We start from the raw sequence: 26,671 nt of genomic DNA, 5'->3' as shown, positions 1-26,671 counted from the left end.
CAGCCTCACTCTTAAAGGTTGGTTTAATGCTGAAGGGGAATGTGTAGATTTCAAAGCAGTCTCCTCCTAAATGGCAAAAACAAGTGTGTGTGTGTGTGTGTGTGTGTGTGTGTGTGTGTGTGTGTGTGTGTGTGTGTGTGTGTGTGTGTGTGACAGTGGGGGGATGCAGGAGGGAGTGAAGCAACATGGTCACATGCGTAGCAGACTGTCAAGGAATAACTCGCCCCCTGCCTCTCTCTCTTTTTCTCTCATCCTGTTGACTCCTTCCATCCTCCTCCTCTGCCTCCTCCAGCATGCCGCTCTCCTCTCTCCCCTCAGCTCCTCATTTTCATCTTAATCTGCGCTCGCTCCGTCCCCGCTCTCCCTCTCTCTCTTCAGCTCTCTCCCTACTCTCTGCTTCCCGCTCCGCCACCTGTTAGTCTCCTTCTCCTCTTCACACCAGAATCCCCTCTTCTTCCTCTTTTTCTTTTATGAGGAGTTTCACACTTACGCTATCACTGAGGTAAGACACCATATTGATTCTTTTATTCTGAAATGCAGATAGTTTGCTTCTAAAGCCAAGGCTGCAAATGTTAATTTTTCCTCTTAAATTGCACCTGCACTTCTTCTCAGATGTTTGGTTTTAGGTTTTGTTGGCCACCTTCCACTGCCGTCATTACATGCTCACTTTGTCTGTAAGGTTCATGTGCACGTCTGCTTCTTTTTAAGGTAAAAAACTAATGCATCACAAACCAGACAGATCATTCTGCATACAGCAGTGAGGTGCAACATGTGGCATGTGTCTGCTCTTTCACTTTTCTTTCACACCTTCCTGTCACACTCTCACTCAAGTTTTCCCGTTCCTGGCTGCCTGAAAATAACTTGGCTCTTAATTTATAAGTGCCGACTGTCACGATGGTTAGCTGTAGATGATGCTGAGTACCAAGCTCTAATGAGCAGCTACACTCTGAAAGCACAGTACTATACCATCTGCCTGTCAGCCAGGCAGCTTGTTATTTAAAGGTGAACGGAGCCTGCCGCAGGGGCCCCATTGTATGTAGGACACGGGGGAAAGTAGACGAAAACCAGCCGGGAGATAGAGAAATCCTCACGCACCTACAGGTTGAATAAAGGTGTCTGTGAAAGACTAATGGAGAGATAATGAGAGCTAAAGAGTGCAGGAGAAGAAAGGGGAGGTGAGAAGACAGAGGTTGAAGAAGAGAGCTCCCATGCCTGTGATATGACTCTAATTTAAAGTGAAGGAGCTAAAAGGGGAGGAGGGGAGATTGCATGTTGCGCAAAAATATTTCTGACCGCCAGACTGTGGCAGCATCGCTCCCCCCCCCTTTTGAAGCTGGAAACCTATGTAACCTCATGAACGTAAGTACAAGGGGGCCGTGCATAAAATACTCTACTGTATGTGGTTGCATAACTAATAGATGTAGGGATAGTGTGTGTAGCTGTAGGGAACCAGTGGCACATTATCCTGCAGCATATAGGAATTATGCAAAGTAGTGCTTCAGCACATAAAAACCTGTAAAGTGTGACGCTGAAATCGGCACCTTATTATCTTTGGCGCGTGCAGCCAGACTTCTCAGCAACAAGATGACGAGGAAACGAGAAGATGAGAGAGATTCCAGCTGGCAGCGTGAGAGCGATCAGTCCTGAGCTCCCTGAGAGCTTCTGCTTCCCAGAGAGCTGCGAGCCACCGGGCCTCTAGGGTGTACGTGTGCTGCTGTTGATGCCTGTGGTGCTGGTGGTGCTGGTGGTGCTCAGGCTGCTCCAGCTTACGGCCACATCTGCCAAAACAGGGGGGGGGACTGACTGCACACATTATATCAGCCAATACCCTCCAACAAGCTGCTGGGTGTGTGTGTTTGTGTGTAATTTTAGGGGAATTAATTACTCATAGAACTATATTTACATGTGTGATTGCAGATGTGCATGCTGATATGGCACAGTGTGTGTGTGTGTGCTTTCCTGGCTTATTTTTTCTTATAAGAACTTCTCAATTAATCCATCAATAAATTTTAGTCAATCAACATCTCAGAGCTCACTGACTCGTTTTCACCTTTATCTTAATATCAAGCAATCCACCGCTTAAGTTCATTTTCACCAGTGGGCGGCTTCTGTTTTGTTTATTTTATTGTCAGGCAGAAGTGATTTATTGCTTTGTTTTCTTTCTAAATTATTTAACTCTGACTCTGCGTGCAACAAGTCTGAGGATATCTCTGCTCTGCTTAATTGAACAGTAAAACAGAGCGGCAGCGCTTTTCCGTGTTTTTCAGGATTTCTGATGTCATTAAATGTGCTCTTGTGGCACCATAAACATGACAGCTGCTGGTTTATAAAAGGCAAGATGTCCATCATTTCCCATCCCAGAGCCAGAAGTCTGTCAAAGTCCTTTCAGTCAAATGAGTCAGGGAAGTTTGCAGCGTGGCACACTGCGGCGTGCTTCAACAGTTTGTTTCAACGCCGGCCAAGAAAGAGCTGGATTATCTGTGGTGTATATTACCCGCTGTTGCGCTCACAGTGGTGAGACCAGATCGTGTATGATGAGTGACTCAAGGTCAACGGTCAGAGGCAACAAATTTAGAGCCACTGACAGCCAGGGGAGTTGTTGGTCATAATGATGGAGTCCTGATGAGAGAAGTCTCGGAAATTAATCTGTTTACTAGCTTTGACCCCCAAAACAGCCTGCAGCCATTAACCTAGCATAAAGAGTGGTAGCTTGAAAACAACTAGTCTGATTCGTATCAAGTGTAAAGCAGGGTGTGGTTTTACCGGAAGGGTACAAAAATGTTCTCACTTTGTGGGGTTTTGGTGGCTACTTTCACACTGATTTTGACCTTTGGTTATAGTCGGCTAACCTTTTACTACAGTTCAAGTGTAACCACCTGCTTGCTGTAGCTACATTTTTGCTCACCCGTGAGTGTCCTTTTCCAAATCTTGTCAACAATAAATACATGGTTAGTGACTCCGGTAATATGGACACAACAGGCTCATCTAAAATTCAACATCCCCACTTCTCCGCCATGTTTGTTGGTGGCATGTGATGTGACGCAGTGGAGCGTTTCTGTCACCGCCGTCTTGGTGATTTAGAACCAGATGTCACAAGCAAGAAGCAGATCAGGCTGTGAACCCACACACTCATCGGCTAACTACTTATCAAAACATGTTTCAATGAGTACACTGTAGGTCAACTGTATCGATGCTATTGTGAGCTGCAGCTGGAGCCCCGTGGTGGGCTGTGGAGGTACTGCAGGTGCAGGTGGGCGCAATAATGTGAGAAATTCTGTTCGAAATTACGCATGTTTGAAGTAGGTATATAAATGTATTTATCCATCCATTCGCTTCCGCTTATCCTTTTTCAGGGTCGCGGGGGGCGCTGGAGCCTATCCCAGCTGTCATAGGGCAAGAGGCGGGGTACACCCTGGACAGGTCGCCAGTCTGTCGCAGGGCTAACACACAAGGACAGACAACCATTCGCACTCACAATCACTCCCGCATTCACACCTATGGGCAATTTAGATTAATCAATTAACCTATCCCCATAAACTACATGTCTTTGGACGGTGGGAGGAAGCCACGCAAACATGTAAATTACATGTCACGAACTGCAGACAGTATGAAAACACGGGGAGAACATGCAAACTCCACACAGAAAGCCCCTGGTCTGATGGTGGAATTGAACTCAGGACCTTCTTGCTGTGTGGCAACAGTGCTACTGTGCTGCCTTATGTATTTATTCATATAAAATGTAAATTGAAACTGTTAGTAGGTGGTGGTCAGTTTGTGATATTACTCATTACACTGACCTAAATATACTAGACTAATTGAAGTTTGTCTCCGAGTGGCATGTGGGTCGTACACAGACCTTAACACTAAGGTAGCATTAGCAATTTATAACCAACTGCCTGTGCTGTCTATGTTTTTTGCATAAGATTTTCAATAGATCACTTTCTTTTGCATTTTTTAGTAAAAAAATATAAGATTGGGTGAGGCCCACGAGATTTTCACTAAAATGTACAAACTGACTTAACGTTTCATTCAGAATAACCCCAAAATAATCAACTGAGCCCATAAACTTTTCAGCAAAGGGTTTACACAGGTGGACACGGCGTGAGGGCCGTGTCCACAAAGATTTCTATACAACTAGATATCATTTTGCAACCACAGCTCCACTTTTCTGACCCAGAAGCTGCGTCCAATTTTTCATACTGTCTGCAGTTCGTGACATGCAATTTCAGACCCTTTTAATAGTTCTCTGGTGAAACCATTTGAAAGCAGTAAGCTTATTGAATATACTGACCTTATCCAAGTAGTTTTCTATGTTACATAACTAGTAATTTCACAGAGAAAGAGGGGCTTCGTGGCAATGTGTCTATATTCAGTCGAGTCCTTTGAATTTTGATACAAAATCTGATGCAAGACCTTCACTAAAAATTAGTGTTTTAGAAGAGTGGCATCTGCTCTTTAGAAGGGATAAATTTAAAGAGGTATACTCTCTGAATTAATAATTAAAATGCCTCTATTCTCATGTTTAACCTTAAAGAAACTCCGATGTTTTTATAGGCTATTAGAGGTAACCGGGAGAGATGAAGACAGTCTCACTTTTTACTTTTCATCCAATAATACGTTGAAAATGAGCTTAAAATAAGAATTTATTACATGAAAAATACTTAAACAGAACACCGAGCTTTCCCTGTCTGAATTCTCATTTTTATGTTTCTAAACCTCGCTGAACTCGGCGTTCACGGCAAACACGGAGTAAGTGCAAATATTAACTTCTCAGTTACAATCGATTAATGTAGAGAAAGCAGCGATCCAGGGGGGGATTTTCAGTTCACTGCAGAGGACAGAATGGCCCCTCAAGCCCTGCTGAGAAAACAAAAGCTATGAGATATTTGTCCACCCCCTCTTTTTTTTATTTTGGGAAAAGAGCAGACACATCAGCCTCGTGGTCAGCTCCACTCCTTGGAACCACAACACTATATAATCATCAGGAATCTTCTCTCCATCTCAGCCTGTAAAGATTTATGTAATTACCTTTGTGTCTGCAGAGCATTCTGAAAAGATTTTTATAGATAAGATGCATGCTCAGACACTCTCACACACACTGCTGTTTCATCGAGGATGATTAGGATATGGAGGAGACCCCCGTTGTCCATTATCTTTTATCCTCTCTGATAGGCTTGGGTTCATTCAGATCTGCTTAATTGAAATGCAAATGTATGCACATCTTAAATGTAATGTCATCTTTTAAAACTGTTCCAGTTACACTAGAAAGATTTTCACCAGGAAAGCACTGTGAGGCAAAAAAAATCCTTAGATATGTTCTTGAAAATGAAAATCCTAGAGGAGCAGAGACTGTTTGTGATCAAACACCTCACTGAGCTCAGTGCTGAGGAAAAGAAAATGCCCCGTCTTCACTCTTGCTACACTGGTAAGCAATTCAAAATTGTGTGCATACACTAATGTAATATTCTCCTTTCCAGCCCTATGACTGTGCGAAAAGGAAAACGTTTGGGCATAACCATCCAGGAGCACATGGCCATCGATGTCTGCCCGGGCCCCATACGCCCCATTCGTCAAATCTCCGCCTACTTCCCTCGCCTCTCGCCCACTTCCTCCTTCTCCGAGCCACTCTCTCCCAATCAGGTGGCGGCGCCCACAACGCTCAGCCCTGGCAGCACAGGTCAAGCTGGAGGGCCCATGGGAGGAGGAGGGGGAAGCAGTGGCCTTTTGTCGCCACAGTTACCGGGAGCGGCGGGGGGAGGGGGCTCCCTGTCAGCCATGAGCAGCATGGACACCTCCATTGAGATCGACAGCTGTGACAGCGATGATAACAGTGAGTCACCTGGAAGTCTCATTGAAGCAACCTAATAAAATTAAGTCAGCGCACATCTGGTTTACTGCGGATCATTTCACCGCTTGAAATATTGAAAGAACTTTGTACAGCAGCAAGTGGCGGACCAATACGGCTCCATGTGTTATCAGCACATGTGCTGGCCACATGTGTCAGTCTGAGAACACAGTGTCACTGCATAGTCTGCAAAAGGACTCCAACTTTATTGTAAGAAAAAAAAAAGCAACTTTCCTTATCAAATTACTTCAGAATATATCAAAGTTTATTAATCTGGCTTTTTAAAGCTACAGTTCCCCGGTGAATTCAGTGGTTTGAGACCACAACATGACCAAAATTATGCTGGACATCTGCAATGAACTTGCAATTTCATTGTCATGCAACCGCTCACAGTCAGTTGCCATCTTCAGGGCAACCTTTGTACATCAAGTTGGCTATAAAATAGCAATTTTGTTTGCAATTAACTGCAATAAATTGGCTAAATCGGTAAATTCACATAAACTACATGCATTCAGAGTCCAGCCAGAACCTCAAGGATCTGAAATTCACAAATTCCTGCATTAATATTGATGTACAGTCTGCAGGGCAATGATTTAATTGCTGAAGGACATAGGTGCTTGACAACCTTGTTTTTATATAAGAAAGTAACCAGAACACAAGAACTGAAGAAGCCTCTCGGATGAGAGGTGAAACGTCTTCAAGTAACTTAAAGAAGTCCAGACGCTTTTCTTTGCAAGCTCCTTTGACAACCAGAACACAACTATTTGGCAGAGAGTCCCAAGGTTTTTAATCACCACGTTGCCTGGTGGAAGGCAGCCTTGCAGGCTGAGGGTGTTGCACAATAAACCTCTCACGAACTAGCTGGTTGCTGCAGCTACTTGTAGTGAGTCCATAAATGTTAAAAAATTCAATTCTGTCACCAAGAAACCTCTCAGTTTTCTTAGTTGCAAGGAGGCTGTGGTCCTATTTTTACTAAGAGCGCGCAGAGCGATGTGCTTTTTGTTCTCCATCTTCAGGACCATGTAGTTTTAGAGGAATATAAGCATCTCATGTAAATGCAAATGGGATTCTCTGTGCAAGTCCCAATAAATTCCCCTTTACACCTTTCCTTGACCTATTGGGGTGGGAAGCAATTAAATACAATGATAAAAAGGGCAATCATACAATGATAAAGGTTTAGAAAGCATCAAAAACAGGAACTAAAACAACACGAGAAAACCTTCAGAACAAAACAGAAAATACCAGAAACTACAAATACACAGAGTCATGAAAAGTAAGACTGTAAATCTAACAGGGACCTCGGAGACCACCAGAAGAAAAATACCACCAAGGATAAATAAGGACAGATCATTTAATAAACATGTTCCAAGACTTGAGTATAAAGTTCTGTAGAAGTTTCCGGGTACTACATTAGAGGTCAACCTCTACATGGGAATAGCATTACAAAGGATGAATGAAAGATGGGGTTTTATGTGTTTTTTGGTAGAAGCAGTGTAGCCGTTTTAGCTTGTTTCCATGCTTTAATGCTGAGGTCAGCCACCCAGCTGCTGTCTGCAGTACATGCACTGCAGATTTGACAACAGTTTCAATCTTTCTCTATCAACTCCCAACAAGAAGGGCAATATTTTATGTATTCCTTTCAAACAAAGAAAAGATGTTTTCATAAAAGTCTGAGCGAATTCAATTTCTCCTTCTCATCTGCTGTTTGTGTTGCTCCCTGCCATCATTCTCCATCTGTTTTGCAGATAATAAAGTCATCAGCTCAAAAGCAATTACCAAAGTAAATGGCACAGATTTGTGTGTGTGTGTGACTTTTTATTAACTGCCTTCCAGCCTCTTTGGGGACGCTAGAGTTTGACCTACTGTACGAGAAAGCCACCAGCTCCCTCCACTGCACAGTCCTCAGAGCAAAGGTAAATCCCGAACTCGGAAAACTCCATTAGAACCACTGCAGCTGAACCAAGATACAACTCAACAGCATGTGTTTTTCGTTCTACTGATTAAAAAAAGACGAAGAAGAAAGAACCCTTCAAGTCTTAGTCTGTTAGTCATTTTAAATGTTGAACATTTGTACTGCGATCTTCTTTTTTACATGGCTTGTATCTTTTCTGAAAAGGGTCTAAAGCCGATGGATTTCAATGGTCTGGCTGATCCCTACGTCAAGCTGCATCTGCTGCCGGGCGCCTGCAAGGTCTGATTTTCTTATCAGAACAGAGTTTTTGTCCCTAAATGAAAGAGGCCTTCAGTATCCTGTCACAAGGACTCTGAAGTGCAGATTAATTCATGCTGCATTTCTTTAGCGTTATGCAATGAAAACTAAAGTGCAGACCAATAAATCGGCAATGAGGCAAAATGACCTTGTAGATTGTAGGAACTGAACTTGTTTTCCTCGCGGAGGTTGTTTTCCGTTTGTCTCTCCTCGACAAAGCCTGGCATTAAATTGATGTTTTCTTCTCTCTGCCCATCACTTACAGGCCAATAAACTGAAGACCAAGATTGTTCGCAACACGCTGCATCCAGTGTGGAACGAGACGCTCACCTACTGTGGAATCACCGAGGAAGACATGTACCGCAAAACACTCCGGTAAATGTTTGCTCTAGGAAAGGGTATTTCTGTCCTCTTCATGCCCTGCCTTTCTGTTTATCATTTCCCATCGCAAAGCTGACCCGTGCTTTACAAAGGATTTTCTTATCATCCGTCTCAATCACAGCTCCTGGTTTTATGGGCCTTTCTCCATTTTGCCATGTTGCCCCTCTCTGTTTCCATCTCAACTGATCCTGAGATCCTCTTCACCTTTGTTCCTCCCCATCCTCACACTTTCCTGTCCACCAGGATCAGAAAAGATCTCCCCTCACTCGTTTTTAACCACTCCTTTCTCTTTGTCTCTCATTCAATCTGGCTCCTTGCTTTCTCTCTTTCCAAGTTGCAGTGACAGATTGAGGTCAGACTGAGCTCCGCGGGGTGTTTTAATTTCATTGACCCCCCTCTAGAGGTGACGAAAGCTGCGAATTGTTTCTGCCTGTGACTAAAACTTTGCCGTTGCACCCATGGGAGTGGGATTTAAATAGGATCGACGGATGATCTCTCCAGGGAAATTAGAGAATCTGGCAGTGTTAATTCAGCAGAGACATGTAAAGATCAGGAGATGGGAAGTTGAACTTAGGTAAACATGGAAACATGTCACCATCGATCTTTGAAATACAGTGTGTCTTTAAAATTGACAAACTTCTGAGAGCACGAGATTCAAAGGATGACAAGGAAGACAAAGACCAGGTCTGCAATCACTCGCACTCAGCTGCCGTCTTTAGAGCAACTTTAGTGGAGCAAGACGGCAATGAACTGGCAATGAGATGCCATTGGTTTGCAACTGAATGGGGTCAAGTTGGCAATTACATGCAATCTGTTTACATGCGATCTGTTTGTGTAAGTATAGAAGGTAAATGGGATAAATCAGCAAAAAGCTCATAGGTCTGAAAAAGAAATTCCTCCACAGTGACAAAGTTATTGCAGGGCAGCAACTTTAGTCTAAAAGCTAAAAAAATTAAATACATTAAAATAAAAATTTAATGCAGTCACTGGGCGACCACCAGTTTTTCTCAGTTGCTAGGAGATTTTTTTTTAACTCTAGTGTGACTGACCCATGTGACAAATGAAAGCTTTTAAAAGGGACAATAAGAAAATGCAAAATCAACGTGCAGAAGAAGAAATCATCAGTATTTTTATAAATTACTTAGCTACATAAACAGGAAAAAAGTATCAATGTCATTACGGTAGTTACATGGATAGCTACCAGAGTTAGCGTGCTAAGTAGCTAGCGCCCATATCCTTTGTACCTGATGAGGTGATCGTCAGTGATCGCCCTCGAAGAAACAAACTGTGCTGCCCAGATCAATGTTTTCTCTTTTCTACAGTCTGGAAAAAAAATCATATATTTAGACCAACAATGAATTAAACAGTAAAATAATGATGGTCACAGTGAGACTTCATCTGTATATAAGGTGGTGCTGGTATGTGTAGATCAGATTCACCCCCCTGCTTGGGTTCACATTATGGGTGATGGCTGATGCATCAGTAATTATGAGCTGTCACAATGACACTTAAATGTTTTTATTACTTGATGTCCTGTAAGTGAAGCCTTACATCCAGCTGGTATTATAATGGCTCCATCTTTCTTCCCTCTTTGACCCATCATTTTCTCACTTACCACTTCACCCTCGAGCTTTTTTACACCATCTTTCTCCCCTTAGCGCCAGCTGCTGCTCTCATCTGCGCTCATCCCCCCCTCTCTTCATCATTAGTTTTGTCTTTTTGATACTCAATATTTCAGATTAAGGAAACTTAAGTCACTAAACTAGATATTAACTCTCGGTATTTTAACAGATTATTGTCTTTTATTATCAGAAACTAAAGACAAACGTTACACCTGTGGTTATGAATTTAGTAAGAAGTCAAATGAAGCAGTAGATGGGAAGGCAGCATGTTTATATACCAATCTCTCCCGTGGCCGATCGCTTTCTTGATTTTCTTCCTCCCATTGTATGTCTTTCATTCACATTTACATAAATTAAAGAGAAAAAGTGCTGGACTTCAGTTAGCTTGTAACATATCACTTCACGTGTTCATTTAAATAGACTGGCCTGTTTTCATCACGTCACTCAAATCCTCACATACACAGCATCCCTGTATCTCCTTCACTCTGCTCTCCCCACCCGCCCACTAGTTTATTTCAGGCACTATTATGGCAGGTGTAAAAGTTTGCCAGGCCCATAAATATGGATTGACTTAACCTAGCATGATGCACTTTCACATTATATAAATTCCTGCTGGAGGAAAATGGTAATTACTTCTAGTCTGAACACACACACTCACACACAGGCCTAATTTACATGTAGCGTCGGTCACTTTCTGACTGTGTTACTTTATTCAGGTCGTGTTTATGTCAGTGATTTCCCTTCCCTAAAATGACTCATGATATTGTGTTTGACTACCACACTCCATCACGCACAAAAAGCACTCTCCCTCTGATTACTTTACATTTTCTGTCATATCAGGGTCATTGCAGGTCTAAAAAAATAAAAAGGGTGGTGGGGAGGCAAATCATGACTTAACAAAAAACTTTTATTTTTAGTGAAACTTTGAATTATCTCGGATATTATACAATACTATGCAAAACCCTTGACTCACCCCTCATTTCTTTATATTTTGCTCAGAAAATGAGAAATGGGTGCAGTGACTTGTTAAAACATGTGCAAGCATACGTGGAAATTCAATCTTGTAATAAATGCTGTCAGTCAGTATTTGGTGTGACCACCTTTAATTCAAAGCTCTTCTTTGGATGTTTCTGCCTTCTGTTATGTTCTCTGTCACGATGATCCCACACTGCTTCAGTAATGTTGAGATCCGGGCTCTAGGGAGGCCAATCCATGATTGATAGTGCGCTACTGTCAGTTTCCTATCCAGGTATGCTTTTACCGTGCTGCGTTGTGTTTGGGAGCATTGTCATGCTGAAAAATGAAGCTGTTCATGCTTTTCAGATGGCATAATGATGGTTCTTTTCTGCGTCCATCATTTTTGACAAGATCGGCAACACCACTGCCTGAAACGCAGTTTGAAATGCAGTCCAGCTTCCACATATTATTTAAAGACACCCTGACAGCATGTAGAGATATGCAAAGTTTTGGTCCAACTGCTTTTTGGCAATCGGTACAAAGTTTTTTGTTGGTATAAAAATATTTTCTTATCTGTCAAACAGAGTTCTCTTTATGTTTCATAGATTCGAATAAAGACACATGATGGATTCGTGACAGGCTTTTAGTGTCAAAACCCCTGAAAGTAATTTGTTACTGTTATGTTGTCTGTTATGTGTAGACACAACACTGTTAAGTGGCTTAGCAAAAAAATAAATCCTCTGAAAATGGCCAGGTACAAAAAAAAAATACACTGGCTACTTTTTCACACATTTTCAATGTCCAAAGAAAACCTTTGATAGACCTTCAGAAAGCGTGGAGAACTAATTCTCAAGACCACTTTAAGAATTTTTAAGACATCCCGTCTCCTTGGAAGCAAAATCTTAAGAAATGAGGTGTGGCTAAAGAATTTTTCACAGAGCTGTTCAGACCTGTAAAGATGCCTGCCATGTTGGTCCAAACACTGCCTATTGAAACAAGACTCTCCAATAAAGAAATCCTTGTGATTTTAGCCATTATCATCCAGACTTTGCAGAAATATTACTGTGAACTAGTGCTCTTCAAAAGAAAACAATATACTCATTTATATGCTGAGCATCAGAAACAAAGAACAGCTGCAAAGGTATTATTTGCACCAACATGTGGATGCAGCATTCCCTTTTTTCTTGTTCTTTCACCAGCGTCTGTGGTGCAGTGACATTGATCCACCTGCAGAGTGATGCGATGTGTTTTCTTAAGCCTTTCCTTTAAAATGTGTAAAATTTCAGAATTATAGTTTTTCCCCTCGTAAATAGATTGTTTCACCCAGCTCTGTATTTTAATTTCATACCTACAATGGCCCTAATATGCCACTGCAGTAACCAGCTACTCTTATTTTGATTCATGCTTTGTGCTCTGCCCATCGTTCTCTCCTCATTTCTCATTCTTTACCCCCCCATCCCCTCCCTGTCTCTCACTCCCAGGGTGTCCGTGTGCGACGAAGACAAGCTGACACATAATGAGTTCATTGGGGAGTCTCGGGTGGCCCTGCGCCGTGTGAAGCCTGACCAGACCAAACACTTTAACATCTGTCTGGAGCATCCACCTCCTGTGAGAAGAACAGGGGGGAAGGGGGAAAAAAGAAAGACAGAACCTATAAAACTAGGAAAGGAAGGAAAATATAAGCGTATAAGAGAGATGAATGATACAGTAGGGGGTACAGCAGTATTTATTAAGGCATCCTGTCTGACTCACAGCTGTGAGTAAAGATTTGGGGGGGGGGGGGGGGTGCATAGAGAAAGAAGGGGATGAGGTGAGGACAGAGGGTAACACACACCGGTCAGCCACAACAATAAAACCATCTGTAATATTGTGTAGCAACCCTTCATGTGAGTCACAATGGCCTTGACCAGTTGGGTCTCGGACCTCTGGAGGCGTCCTGCGGTGTCTGGTACCGGCGGTGCATCCTGTGTGCTGCAGGATGTGACTCATGATTGTTCTGGCGCTGGATCAGATGAGAGTCTGTGGGTTGGGCTGTCACTTTGGGCATTTTATTGTGTTACCCCAACTCATTCCTGGGCAGATTTGCAAAGTGACAGGATGTCCTATTTGGGAGAGTAGCTGCCATCAGGGAGCGCCATTGTCAGGTGTGGATGGTGTGCAAGTTTCAAGTGAGTGATAGGTGTCAAAATAACTTCCATACGAATGCCAGGACCCAAGGTTTCCCAGCAGAAAACTGCACTGTACTGAGATAATAAACCGTATCAGTTCATCCGTCAGTGGTTTTAATGTTGTGCCTGATCGATGTATCATTTCACTTGGATGAGTATCACACATCTAGGTCTCATCATATTTAAATGAAAAAAAACAAGCAACGTGGCTGTGCAACATCTGTGCCATCTTTAGATTTATAAATCAATAACTGCATTTATAGAAATAAACTGTATTGCCAGTTTGTGAAAAATCCAATAACTTATTAAGCATTAATTCCATCCATTTTCTAAAAAGGCCCGTCTAGTTAAGGGTTGCAGAGCAGCTGGAGCCTATCCCAGCTGCCAGCGCATGGTGTGAAATGACCGAGCTCTATAAGGTATTGATTAGGGAGAAAGAAAAGAAAGATGCGCTAATGATTTAGAAAAATGACCTTCGAAGTTTTCAAATGTTAATACTGAATGCTGATGGCAAATCTGCACCCATGTTTTTCATGTTTATGAAAAAAAAGTTACATTTAAAAATGTAAGACCCGAAACTCTTTCCACCTAGTTTTAAATCTGAATGACTGGGTTGGATAAAGCGCGGCTCTCAGTGGCTGTTGAAATTCATCCAACAAGTGTGGGAGAAGGTGAAGGTCAGGGCTCGGTGCCATCCAGGCAACGTATTCCACAACAAACTGGGCAGCCCATTTATGTTAGAGCTCACAGAAAAAAGGCCTCTCCCAAACAGTTCCTGCAAAGTAGATAACAACATCGTCTAAAGTATTATTGCGCAGCATCATTCAGTATAAAGGTATCACCAGCCTGCATGTAACTAGTAAAAACTTCAGCTTTAAGATGTGCTGAAGGTTCACACGGTCAATGTCACCGTGTTTCCTTTGGCTTAGTTTAACAGTGGCAGCATCACAATACTGATCCATACTGGCTGAAAAGAAATCAATAAATCAGGTTGTGGCACAGCAGCTGTAAGTTCATCAGTTATTTACATTTTCTGACTTGTCGTAATGATTTTATCTAGCAAACTTGAACGCTTCGTCCGCAAACAGAACAGCATTAATGAGCTGCTGTGCTCGGAAAAATCATTGGAAATAAAACCACTGCGCTCGGGATTCATCCAGGACCATCAGAGCACTCGCTACATCGCTCAGATAATTTTCTCAAAATATTCTTATGCTTCAATACATCAACCATATTAGAGCGAATTTTCAGTTTTTCTGCTTAAATTGACAAATACTTACAAATTGTGTCTTTTATTGTAATGAAGTAAAAGACACAGCAGCAGTCAGCATAATAATAACTACTTATCTACAGCTTACTGTATAACTTAGATTTTACTTCAATAACAAAAGAATTCTTTAAAAACTCTTAAGCATTTCTTAATGTATGACTAAGTTGGCAAATTTATTATCATTGTTATCATTAGTAATTTGAATGTTACTTATTACCAAAACCTCTGGAAATTGATGATTTCGTTATGTGAAGTCTGAGATGATTTGTGCCTCCATGGAATTACAAATACTTGATAAAGAAAGAAGTGGATTTGATTTCCACTCCCATGAGCCACAAATAGCTTTTCATGTAGGTTAAATGTCAACTGGGTCACATGTGGGGGGAAAAGAAAAAAAAGCTGCAAACACCGAGAGAATAAAAGGTGAGGAGAAAGAGCAGGAGAAGGGGGGGGGGGGGGGGGGGGGAATTGTCAATAGACAGTAAGAGCAAGCCAGAGAGATGAGAAACAAATGGATTAAAAAATAAAAGTGGGGGGAGGGGGTGTGCACAGGGGTCGGGGGCAGAAGTGTTAAAAGGGGTTGCGAGGGCGCTGGGTTTTGTTCTTTCTGAGCTGGGGAAGGCTGCTGGTATTGGACTGGCCCTCTGAGGCCGGTGCCCACTCTGCGATCAAACGCTAAAGCCTTTCTGTCATCCCGCGAACAGACGCTGTGTCAGGAATGTAATTTTCAAAGTGGCTCCACTCTCCGCTCGATGCAGCCGTTCCTTTCTCTTTGCTCCTCCAACCTGCCTGCTTTTCAGGCATCTCCACCTCAATATTTACCTCGTTTCTTTTTTCTGCTCGACTCCAGCTGCCTTCACCAACTGCGATGAGCACAGCCCTGAGAGGAATCTCCTGCTACCTGCGAGAGGTGAACACCCCGAGTCCTCTGTCTGTTCTGTTCAACATGACCCTCCTCCTGTCTGTCCCCTCAGTCCATTTTTCATCCTGTCTTAAAGAACAACACCCATTTTTTGTCTTCCACTTCCAAAACAGAGTGAAGTGACCTCCTGATACATTTGCATTTTTAGTGTTAGTTGAAACTAGAAGCAGGGTAGTGATACATTTTTAAAAAACCTCTATAAAGTTAGTGATCTATATTTATCTGTAGTTAGCTAGAGCAGAAGTACAACATGTCCTTAATACTTATTTACTTTTCTATCCAATTTATCAGTATAAAAAATGTTATCTTTGAAAATAATTACACAACAAAGCAAACAAAGCTGTCGGAGTGGAAATAATTTAGCAGAGCTATGTTATTTCGAATCCAATCAAAATTTCATTTGTAAGCTGAAGAATGATTCTTTTTTAATTTGTTCTTTTAAAGGTTGCATAAACTAAACTAACATACACACACTGACTTTTACCCCTTAAGCCCTAAGCTGTTTTTTAAATGACCAGGGGGAAAAAAAGCATTATCCCTAAATTTAGTCAGTCAGTGACAGCTGCAACACCGAAAAGGCCAAAATGAGCAGCTCCTGGCTAAATAGATTTGATTCGCGTGGGGGAATTTTGAAATGCAGCATGCCTCCTTGTCCCCACCAGACAGAGGGGTGGGGGAGTGCAGGAAACGCTGACAATTCTTCCTAATCAAGTCTGTAAATTAGAGAGGAACACAACCGTGTAACAAGCCGTTAAATGTCAAGTTTACCAAATCCGTCCTGAAAATTCTCACTTAAACTCTTACAGCAGCAGAAATGAAGCGGAACAAATGCTTCCTCCGAGCGGCCTCTTCATCGGATCTGTTTGTGTGTTTGACAACCCTCAAAAAGTGAAAACACCTACATCGCAGATATGAGACGCAGAATCCCAGCTGTGCAGGAAAAGAGTCGAGCTATGACGCAATCGAGAGCAGCCAAACTTTATGTTTCCAATATTTCTTATCCTCACTGTCTGCAAATATCTCTCGATTATAGGTGTGTGGACATTTGGACAGTTGCACTGGTGTTACAGTTTCCTGTGAGTCAGGTAGAACAAGGTTAAGGTTAGTCCACTTCTGAGCAGAAGTGAAAAATTGTTACAGGAATGACGTTTCTGTAAATGAAAGTCTACTGTAACTAGTGCACTGTACAGTATTTCATGTATACTCGTGTTAACTATAACATTTATTTAAAGAACCAAGAAGACAGTTTGTCAACTAGAGAGGTATACTACTAACGACGTTCAGCACAGTCAGGATTTATTTATGTTTGACAAGACCACAAACCCCAGGTGGAGATAACAGGCATCACAATGGTGGTTATCAGCTTTCTCTGTTAAGCTGGGTTCTCTGCAGAGGTCACATGACTCTTCTTGGGCACAAAATGATCCCTGTGAGTATCACCTACTCCAGAGATCTTATCAGTAAAATGGATCACTGTTACAAATAAAACGAGAGATTAATGATGCAGCGAAGTCATTAATCTGGGGTTACATCACGCTGGGTGGTAAAATAGACACTTTAATTATTTTATCGATGAAAGCGATCTCAGTGCTGCTGTTGATTTCTGACATGACAGCTGCACATACCAGCTTTGAAACTTTAAACTGGATACTTTTAAACGTTAAACATAAGACATATTCAACCGATAGAGAATCAATATTGCACTTAAAACATGCTGTAAACAGAAGAATCAGTAAAAACTTCCTGCTGATTGCTGAAAACTTGGAACCTGACCGGATTATGTGTTCAGCACAGCTACCACAGTGATTCAGCCAGGAAAAAGAGCCACTTAAACCCGTTAACCTCGCTTGGTAGAACACCACTGTGGTTTCCCCCCCAAGGGGGATCTGTGCAACTTGTGTTTGTCGTCACTCGCTCTTTACCTTTACTGTTGGATTAGTTTAGATTCCAAAACTACTTGGTAAGAGTTTAAAAAGGACTTTGGGGGTTAAAGCGGTTCTATTCACAACACTCACCCCAAACACTGAAAAACTACACTTAGGAGTATCAAGTGTATTTCAATCAAATGATCTGGGTTTGCTACCTTTGCCCCTTCTTGCAAGTAAACTTAGGCCAATATCATGCACTGACTACATTCTGACTAAAATACATTGTTTAATTACTAAACACACGATGATGTGCTAAAGTAGACGCCACAGACTACTGGTAATACAGTCCTGCTTTAAAGTGGACTTCATGCTCATCCCTGGATGTAGCTTTCCTGTTTAACCTAAAGAGCTCATTGACTTTCATCTAACACTTGAGCTCATCTAAAGAGCTTAGATACAAACTTCAGAAGCGCTCTCAGTCCATCGGCAAAGACCCGTCCTGGACAAAGTGAAACATCAGCCTCTAAGTCAGTGTACTTGGTCGCTCCCGGCTTTTGTATTTTCTATGGACAACATCAAATAGTTACCAAAGCGTTTGACAAGAAGCGGAACAACAGAATAGATTCAAAGTGACAGATGAAAGAAAGAAAGCAAGCAACAACCGAGGGTGAAGAAAGGGAAGACGGCGCTCTCACGGGCCCGTGACTCACCCTCATGGCCAGCAGCAGCAGTACATGTACGGTATTTATAGGAAAGAAACATTTGCTATTTTGGATTTGCATCGCTGTAGGTGCATGATTTTCAAAAGCTGTCTTTGTTGGTGCACCGCAGATCTACCATTACTGTATCTCCACTAAACGTCTCCGGTAATATCTCTCCATCTCTCATTAAGTCTTATCTTCAGGCAAGAGGTGGACACAGCAAAGGAGATCAATATGTCACACACACTGATCTCCTTCGAGATCCGCCCTCCCTTTTTTAAAACAGTTTCAACAGCTTTGACCCTTCTTGTCACCACGCTGCCTTTCCTGTTTCCCATGTTTTGTGTCTCTCTCTGGGACCAACAAGCACTCTGCCATCTGTCGTCAGCAATTAGGGGACTTAAAAAACACTTGTAATTAGTGGGGATAATTTGCACCGGGTACCTGGTAAGAAAACAGCTCGGACCTTCACAGATCGATAGAGAGCAGCTCATTAGGGAGGTGGAAATAAACATGCATCAAGTGTGGAGCCAGCTTCTCGCAGGGCGACAGACAAATGGGAAGGAAATAAATTTGTGGGCGGGTTTGAAAAATGTGAGAACAGGCGGACTAATTGAACAGCCTTGAATGTGGTGAGAAACACAAGCTGGCCATTAAGAGAGAAGGAGAACTAGCTATACTATACTCCACAACTGAGCCTGATTTTGTGATCATACATCAGTCATGGATATCAAATCAATACATGAACGTTCATTTGAATCATGTTTCAGTGAATCTGCACTGTTAGCTTTGCTTAGAACCAAGGCAGGAAACAGCTTCAAGGTGGGAAAAATCACTAATGAACTGTTACAGTCCATCACTCCAGTCCTAACACTCCTTAGAGCATTGTTTAGCTCTCCACTCACTCCTGAGGGAAAATCTGGCTCCTTTGCTTCCAAAGACACCACTCTGTTCACCAGTTTGCCGCTGACTGTCTGTCTGTATGTCATTTAGTGCTGCAGGGAGCATGCATCGGGCTTAACGGGGCTGTTTTATTGTAAACAGCTGCTTTCTGTGGATAGAAATAACGGTGATGAAAACAAAAGGGAGAAAGAAACCAATAAAGTCGTGGGGCCACTAAAACAATCAATAAGCCACAAGTTAGTGAAAGGCTCAGCAGGGCCAGAGTCAGCTGCTAATTCTTACACTGCACATTTAAAATCGCACATAATGCAAAAAAACACAACAAAAAAAAACCAAACCTCATTGATTGTAGCAGATTTGAAGGTCGTGGAACAAAACTGCCGCCTCATTTTCATTATTGACCCTGAAGCTTAGGCCGAGTCACTAATGTGTGAACTACAAAGGCCGCTCGTTTGGCGTTTCTATGATTTTATTTGTTTTTGTCCGTCGTCTCTCTTTCAGTGGGAGACGGAGCAGCAGAGAAGTCTAGAGGAGAGAGGACGCTTGCTGCTCTGCCTCCAGTTCCTCCCGCCATCCACCGATGGCGACTTGAAGGGCGAGGCCAAGGAGAGAGCTCGTGGCGGACTGTGTGTGGGCGTCAAGCGCTGCGCCCATCTGGCAGCCATGGACGTCAACGGTTTCTCCGACCCCTACGTTAAAACGTAAGCACGCCATCAAGTCATGAATTTCATGAAGAGCCAAAATACTTTAGACCAAACCTCCATGTCCTTGAACCGCCCCTGAAACGCTATTCCTATTTCTCGATGGTCCAACCCACAGCAGCGAGAAAGCCTCAGCAGTTTGTTTAAGTAACCCCTTAGATTTTAAGAGATCTCCACACACAAGGAGAACAGCAGGGATGTGGCAACCAGAAACCAGAGAATACCAGAAAAACTGAGCGCCTCGTAGCAAAGATGGGAAAATAAACACCGGCATTGCGAAGTGGGCGCATACCTGCTTAGAGGCGAGGAACCAACAGGGCCGGGTACAGTATTCACTACTTTTCAGCATAGCAACCAAATGGTGCTGGCTACTACTGACTGTACACTTTTATGCTCTATAGCATATATCTGAAAATCCTAGGTGACTTCCTCATCAAGTTATCACTTAAGACTTTAATAAAACTTAATGTGTGAACGTTACGTTGAGATCACTGAAATTAGAACTCGTCAAAGGTTTGTGTTGCGAGTTTGCTCAGTCAGCAAACTCGCAAATATTTTTAATGCAAAATCCAAAGGTGGTCATAGCAACACATCTAATCTGTGTGAAACACCTGGTCAAACACAAAGGTTTTATTCTGTATGGTGTGTATAATGTATGAAATAAATAACAAAATGCTTAAATATAGAAGCAGAAACTTATTTTTTAAGAGAATAATTATCTAAAGAATTTGGCAATTTATTATTTCACCATGAGAAAGTACACACATACACACAAAAACTGTACAGTACAAATTTCCAGGTATCTGTTTGAATATGAAAAGGTACCTAACCCTAGCGACTATCAGTGGGAGTGAAAGAGCCACTCGTGACATGGCTTTTATGATATTTGAATATTACTCGTGTTCACTAGCGACTCTCAGACAAACAAAAGCTGAGGTATAAACCTTTGATGTTTGCCTGGAATACTGTGATATTGGTGCAGGAGGTGATAATCACCAAAACATAAACACCTCTAACCTATCATTTTAAAAGAGATATAGTAAGCGTATTGATTTCCTTGGTCAATAATATGAATTGCACTCGACTGGATTCAAATCTTGGCTGTCACTCTAAATGTACCTGCAGGCTAATCAATTAACCTCAGATCACTGCCCTCATAGTAACTCATATTCTCATATTATAAATACACACACACACACATCTGTACCTACTGCAGGTGGTTGTGATGTCATACGTTATCAGCTTTACTAAAATGAATTATCATCTCTTTAGCTACCTGTCTGTGATATTTAAGGACTTTATTTCTAATTATCAAGTCTTTAAAATTATTTTTAATAATGCATACATTTAATTAAAAAAAATCTGTATAAACATACTGTTATTATTACACAACAATGCTCACACACACATTCTGATACATGAACACGTGACACAGATCAGACTGATGGACTCACATGTCACGATCCTCGTTTCAGGACAATCTTCGTCTCCCTCCCTCAACACCTTAATACCTCAGTTTGGCCCTTGGCTCATACAGACCCTATAAATCACCTTTTGTTGCCACTCACGAGTGATCGATGGCTCGAGTTAACGTCACATCAGGTAACGATGAGAGATGAGTGCAGCTTTTCACACAAATAGAGGCCACTGGGAAATGTGTCACTCATTCATCACGATGACTATAAGACAACTATGAGACTGTATGGGTATTGACAGGCTTGAAACTGACTGAAAGGCAGTGACATGATCTAATGTTATGGGTGCGTTGGATCATGGAGGAGGTCCAGGATTAGAAAAAAAAAACAGATGTGGGTGCTATTGTTGTCAGAGAGGTCCTCTGGAGATTCATTACTCACTGATGAAGACTGCGTGTGTCACTGTGTGTCTGTTTGTGTCTGTATCTGTTTTGAATGATGCAAACTGACATAAAGTGGACAAATGAGCTTTAAAAATCGCCCCTCGTCTCGTGTCAGCGTTTTCCTGAGTGCTGGTTCTGGCTTTGAGGCTGTTTCTCCAATAAGTAAAACACTCCACAACCTCCCATCTCACACGCTCACACACACACACACGGACGCGCACAAACGCAGAAATGCCAGCACGCTCGCCTCACCTCACGCACACACTAATCTCCCTTCTCTTTTCCCGTTATGCTTCAAACTCCGGTTTTCTCTCTCTCCCGCTTTACATGCACCAAACCTACGCATGCATCCCTCACACATCCACAGGAACACATCACGCATCTTGTTTCATTTTGGATGCGTGCTCACATCTTTGCCCTTGGCGGGAGCATCTTCCCAGATGCTTTGTTGTGTCTGAGAGTGTGTGGGAACATACGCTCGAGCCCGAGCTGTGGGTGGTGGGTGGAAAGCAAATGTGAATAGAGATTTTTGCCACGCCGCTTCCAGCTGGCTTAAAAATATCCTGAGAATTTAATGACAGCTCGCAAAGGGAGGCTGTGAATTTACAATCTGTGCTGTGCCGGTGAAGGACATACTGATCAGTCCCCTCTGTGGGTTTAACAAATAATACATGAAACCTTCAGGGGATCGATGGGGGACTTGGATTAGAGAAGACTGATATCACTGTCTGTTCAATATGAGGCTACAGCTACCAGCTGGCGAGATTAGTGCAAAAAATAATAATCAGCTGATCTAATGCTTATTAGCGCTTCAATATAGTGTATTCATTTAGAATAAAGAATGAAGTAAGAGTAACACAGCAATCACTGAGTCTTTGCTCTTCCTCAATGGTTATAGAAAAATCATGATTTCCTCCTCTGACCTTTACAGCCGTGCCTGTTATTCTTTCTTCCACTGCTTTGACATATGAACAGTAATGAATCGTATACACGACGGTAAAATATTCTTCTGTCACAGGTACCTGAAGCCAGACGTTCACAAGAAATCCAAGCACAAAACAGCGGTCATTAAAAAGACTCTCAACCCGGAGTTTAATGAGGTACGCATCATCCACTTCAGTAATGACTGAAAGCGACGGCGCAGCTCATTTAGAAGCTTTAAATGTATCCTCCAACCAGTTAGCTGCATTAAAAGTTTTCTGAGACTCGAGATCTTCTGACTGTTCACTCTGTCTTTACTCAGGAGTTTTTCTATGAGATCTCCTTCTCAGAATTAGCCACCAAGACGCTGGAGGTCACCGTGTGGGACTATGATTTAGGAAAATCCAATGACTTCATAGGTAAGTTCATGCCACGAGTGAGGCTACAGGTCATTTTTAGATGTTTAGCCTAAGATTCTTGCATTTCATTATATTTACTTCCACTTTTAAATCTCTTTAAAGGTAAAATGTTTGAATTCTTCATTGGCATTTTTCTACATTTTTATTTTGCAAATCACATGAAGATGTCCGTCCACCCATCCATGTTCTGCTGTTTTTCTGGGCAACAGTCTAAACAGCGATGCCCAGACACTGTTCCCAGTTACGTCCACCAGCTCTATGGGGGACAATGGGGCCAGCTGAGAGGTGTAATGTCCTGGGTCTACCCCGGGACATCCTTTCTGTAGGACATGCCCGAAACACCTCATCTAGGTGGCTTCCAGGAGGAAACCTGGTCAGATGCCTGAACCACCTCAACTGGCTCCTTTTAATATGGAGGAGCAGCGGCTCTACTCTGAGCCCCTTCCAAATAACCGAGTTCCTCACCCTGTCCCTAAAAGAGAGTCCAGACACGTGTAGGAGGAAGCTAATTTCTGCCACTTGTATCTGCAATCTTATTCTTTCGGTCACTACACAAAGCCTGTGATCGCAGGTGATGTTAGGAACGTGGATCGAGCGGTTCACCGACAGCTTTGCTTTCACACTCAGCTCTCGCTGACCCAGAGTGGGCACTCCACCTATTTCTAGCTGAGGACCTTGACCTCAGACTCTGTTGTGCTAACATCATATGTAAAAGCAGAGATGAGATCCTGACACCAGCAAACCAAACAACGTCTTTTGTGGATAACAGTTCTGAACAGAAACAGTGATAAACATGCCCTAGTTCAAGACTTTCAGCACCAAACCTTCTTCTACTGAGGGTGTGAAAATGTTGCATAAAAATACAGTTTGTGGTATTTTTCTGAAGCAGATGGGCAGTCAGGTTGTGGGCATATGTTCCTCAAATTGGAACAATGGCATTTGTTAAGGATTATTTTTATATGGAAATAGGTACACACTTTCAAAGCACATGAGTCAAACTAACTACATCTCCCGACCTGAAATAATACGCACTCTAGGTGCTTCGACACATTTGAAAAACAAGATGGGGATTAGATCTAAAACTGGAGAGCCATTCACAATGGGCTGTTTGCCAGTGAATTTAAAGAGGGGAACTTGACTCAGCCGTGTTCATTTTTCCCCTTTTTTACTTAGAAACCAATCCGGCTTAAAGTCTTTCTGCTTTTTCGGTTATTGTTAGTTATGCAAATGTCTTTTATTGCGGGTGTATTTTGGACAATGCTGTTTTTTTCCAACCCATTACCTAAGCTTTTAAAAAAAGAAAAGAGAAAGAAAGAAAAAACATTACTGACATTTGAATTTTTCAGCACGATTAATGGCCAATCTGAACACACTTCATTAGACAAAGGTAAAAAATACTTACAGGTCTAATTAGTACCTGATCAGAATAAAAAAAACATTAAAAGCCTGGAACATGAGGTTTCATTGTTGATCCTCTGTGTTTTAGACGTCTATTATAAATAAAATGGAATACAAAACAATACAAGACATATTCAGAAGCTGTGTGCTGGGGCTTTCTGTGCCTGCTCTTCTTGACTTCTCCTCTGACTGTCTGCTCTGTTTCTGCTTTTGTAAGGGGGGGTATCCTTAGGGTGTCATTCACAGGGAGAGACTCTGCAGCACTGGATAGACTGTCTGAAGAACAAGGGCAAGAAAGTGGAGCGCTGGCACACACTGACCAACGAGCTGCCCGGTTCCACGCTGCAGGAATGAACCCGAGCTTCCTCCCCTATAACTGACACCAGAGGGACCGCCTGAAGACCCGGGATGAAGGACGTCTCATCGCATGTTTTAAGGATTGTTCTGCATGACTGTGACGGATCCATATCCTCCTTTGTGTCATAATTCAAAACATCATGCCCAGATAGGTGGGATGGGGTGGGGGGAGGGTTGTCCACAATCACAGATCAATACTCTAATCTCGGATCTAAACAGTCCCAACACAAAGCTGAAACCATTTTCTTCACAGTACTGCCAAGCATTCACATCCTTTCAATGTTTTAAGATCGGTCTAAATGCTCCTCGTGGACAGAGCCCACTCACGAAGAATAATTACGCCGGGACGTTTGAGGAGGGGAAAATGTTTAATTATTCTCTCGCGCAGTCTCGCATGTCAGGTTTGCTTGCTCTTAATAAATTCAGGCAAGTCGATTTCATTAACCGCTGACATTAAAACGCGGTCATGTCCATTTGTCTCAAAGCGCACATACCTCTCCGTGCAATAATGATTGCCTAATGCTTCCGAAGATATTTCCAAGTGGTCTTAATACTGGCGGATGTTTTTTTTTCTCTGATCGTCACTGGATTGACAGCACGAGCTGATAAGAAAACTGGTTCTTCCACGTCGATGGTTCGTGTCTGATCTACTTGCATGTTCGGTGTTGATGGAGCAAACTTTAAAAAAAAAAAAAGAAGAAAAAAAAGGTTGGAAATGTTCATCAACGTGTTGTTCCATAGAAGAAACTGTATTTTATTTAACGGTAATGGCTCTTTAATGTTGTTCGCAGTTGTTTGACGTGTCAGCTCTGATATCGGTGTCGGTCGGTTTTGCTTCACGTTCCCTACTTTGTAAGGCCAACGTCAGTAACGGGAGTTTCACAGCAGCAGAGCGTTTTACGGCGAACCATGCATGGCTGTACTCTGACACAGTAAATAAAGTCACATGCCTTTGTTTCATATACAAATTGTAAATATGAACCGGTGTAGAGCGCTGTGTTTTATGGTGACTCCATGGCTGCTGCTTTACTGTCGACTGCTTTCAGCTGCAGGTTTTCTCTGTGTGGTGAACAGGCATGCTCACAATGCCATTGGTGTTAATATGTAAATATATGTGCGGTGTTTTAATTGTTTGGGATGTTTGTCTTTTGGAAAGCTTGCATGGTTGTTTTTATCTTTGTTTTGGTCCACAGTGGACTCCTTCAATCACACAGCCTGGTAGGAAGCCAGTAAAGCTAATACTGCCACCTGGTGTTGCTGAACTGTAAGCGCAGCCTCTTCTCTGACTACAGAGAGCAGAAGTGATCCATCAAACGTGTAAGGTGAAAGGAAACCAACACACACACACACACACCAACTTTCTGCTCCAGTAAACAATAACTGCAGCAATTAAAACACAAATCGAATCTTTACAAAATGGAATAAATACAACTGCAATTAAAAAAAATATTGCTGGGATGCTTTGTAAAATAAACACAGAATTGAGTGATTTGCAAAGCTCATTTTATTCACAGTAGATCATAGAAAACATGTGACATGTTTAAACTGAGGTATTTTACTGCTACAAGCAAAATATTAGTCATTTTGAATTCAGTGGCAGCAACATGTCTAAAAAAAAAAGTTGGAATGGAAGCAGCTGTGAAAGCTATACTGAAGAAGCCAAATGTGGGCAGGAGTCAGAAACACTGTTGTGGTGAGAGAGTGTCGATGCAGCGTGGAAAACTCTTCTGTGGTCAGACAAATCTAAATTTGAAATTCCTTTTGGCAAATATGGACGCTGTATCGTCCAGACTAAGACTAGATCGATGATCTGACTTGCTTGCATCTCTGATGGTTTGTGCATTAGTGCCTGTGAAATTGGTAGCTTGCACTGGATATATGATCAGTATATGAGTATTTACAGGTTTTAGAGTAGCATAAGCTCCAATCCAGATGACATGTTTTTCATGGAAGGCCTAGAAGATTTCAGCAAGGCAATGCTAAATAGCATACTGCATGTATTTTAGCAGCATGGCATCACAGCAGAAGAGTCAGGGAGCTGAAGAAGCCTGCCCGCAATCCAGACCTTTCAACAACTCAAGCATTGGCTCAAGGGCCCAGGACTGTTCAGCGGCTAGATCAACGTCAGACTACGATGGGACAAAAATCCAGCAGCTGGTCTCCACTGTTCC

General features: G+C 42.3%; 1 protein-coding gene across 1 annotated transcript; it reads left to right on the top strand.

Annotated features, from left to right (window-relative positions):
- Positions 1–218: 218 nt before the first annotated feature.
- Positions 219–26,671, top strand: LOC102798681 (double C2-like domain-containing protein alpha). Its single transcript, XM_006805706.2, has 11 exons — positions 219–502; positions 5,478–5,830; positions 7,679–7,758; positions 7,962–8,036; positions 8,320–8,429; positions 12,496–12,622; positions 15,303–15,362; positions 19,348–19,547; positions 22,424–22,505; positions 22,649–22,745; positions 24,361–26,671. The coding sequence occupies exons 1-11, from the start codon at positions 471–473 to the stop codon at positions 24,495–24,497; spliced, it is 1,353 nt and encodes a 450-aa protein (XP_006805769.1). The 5' UTR covers positions 219–470; the 3' UTR covers positions 24,498–26,671.

Source organism: Neolamprologus brichardi, chromosome 8 (genome assembly GCF_056152115.1).
Source record: "Neolamprologus brichardi isolate AB-2024 chromosome 8, ASM5615211v1, whole genome shotgun sequence".
NCBI lineage: Eukaryota > Metazoa > Chordata > Actinopteri > Cichliformes > Cichlidae > Neolamprologus > Neolamprologus brichardi.
This window is presented reverse-complemented; position numbering and strand designations above follow the sequence as displayed.

Coding starts and splice junctions, on each gene's coding strand:
- LOC102798681 (XM_006805706.2), top strand. CDS start 471: ATGAGGAGTTTCACACTTACGCTATCACTGAG. Junction 5,831..7,678: donor CTGTGACAGCGATGATAACA/GTGAGTCACCTG, acceptor ACTGCCTTCCAG/CCTCTTTGGGGACGCTAGAG. Junction 8,037..8,319: donor TGCTGCCGGGCGCCTGCAAG/GTCTGATTTTCT, acceptor CATCACTTACAG/GCCAATAAACTGAAGACCAA.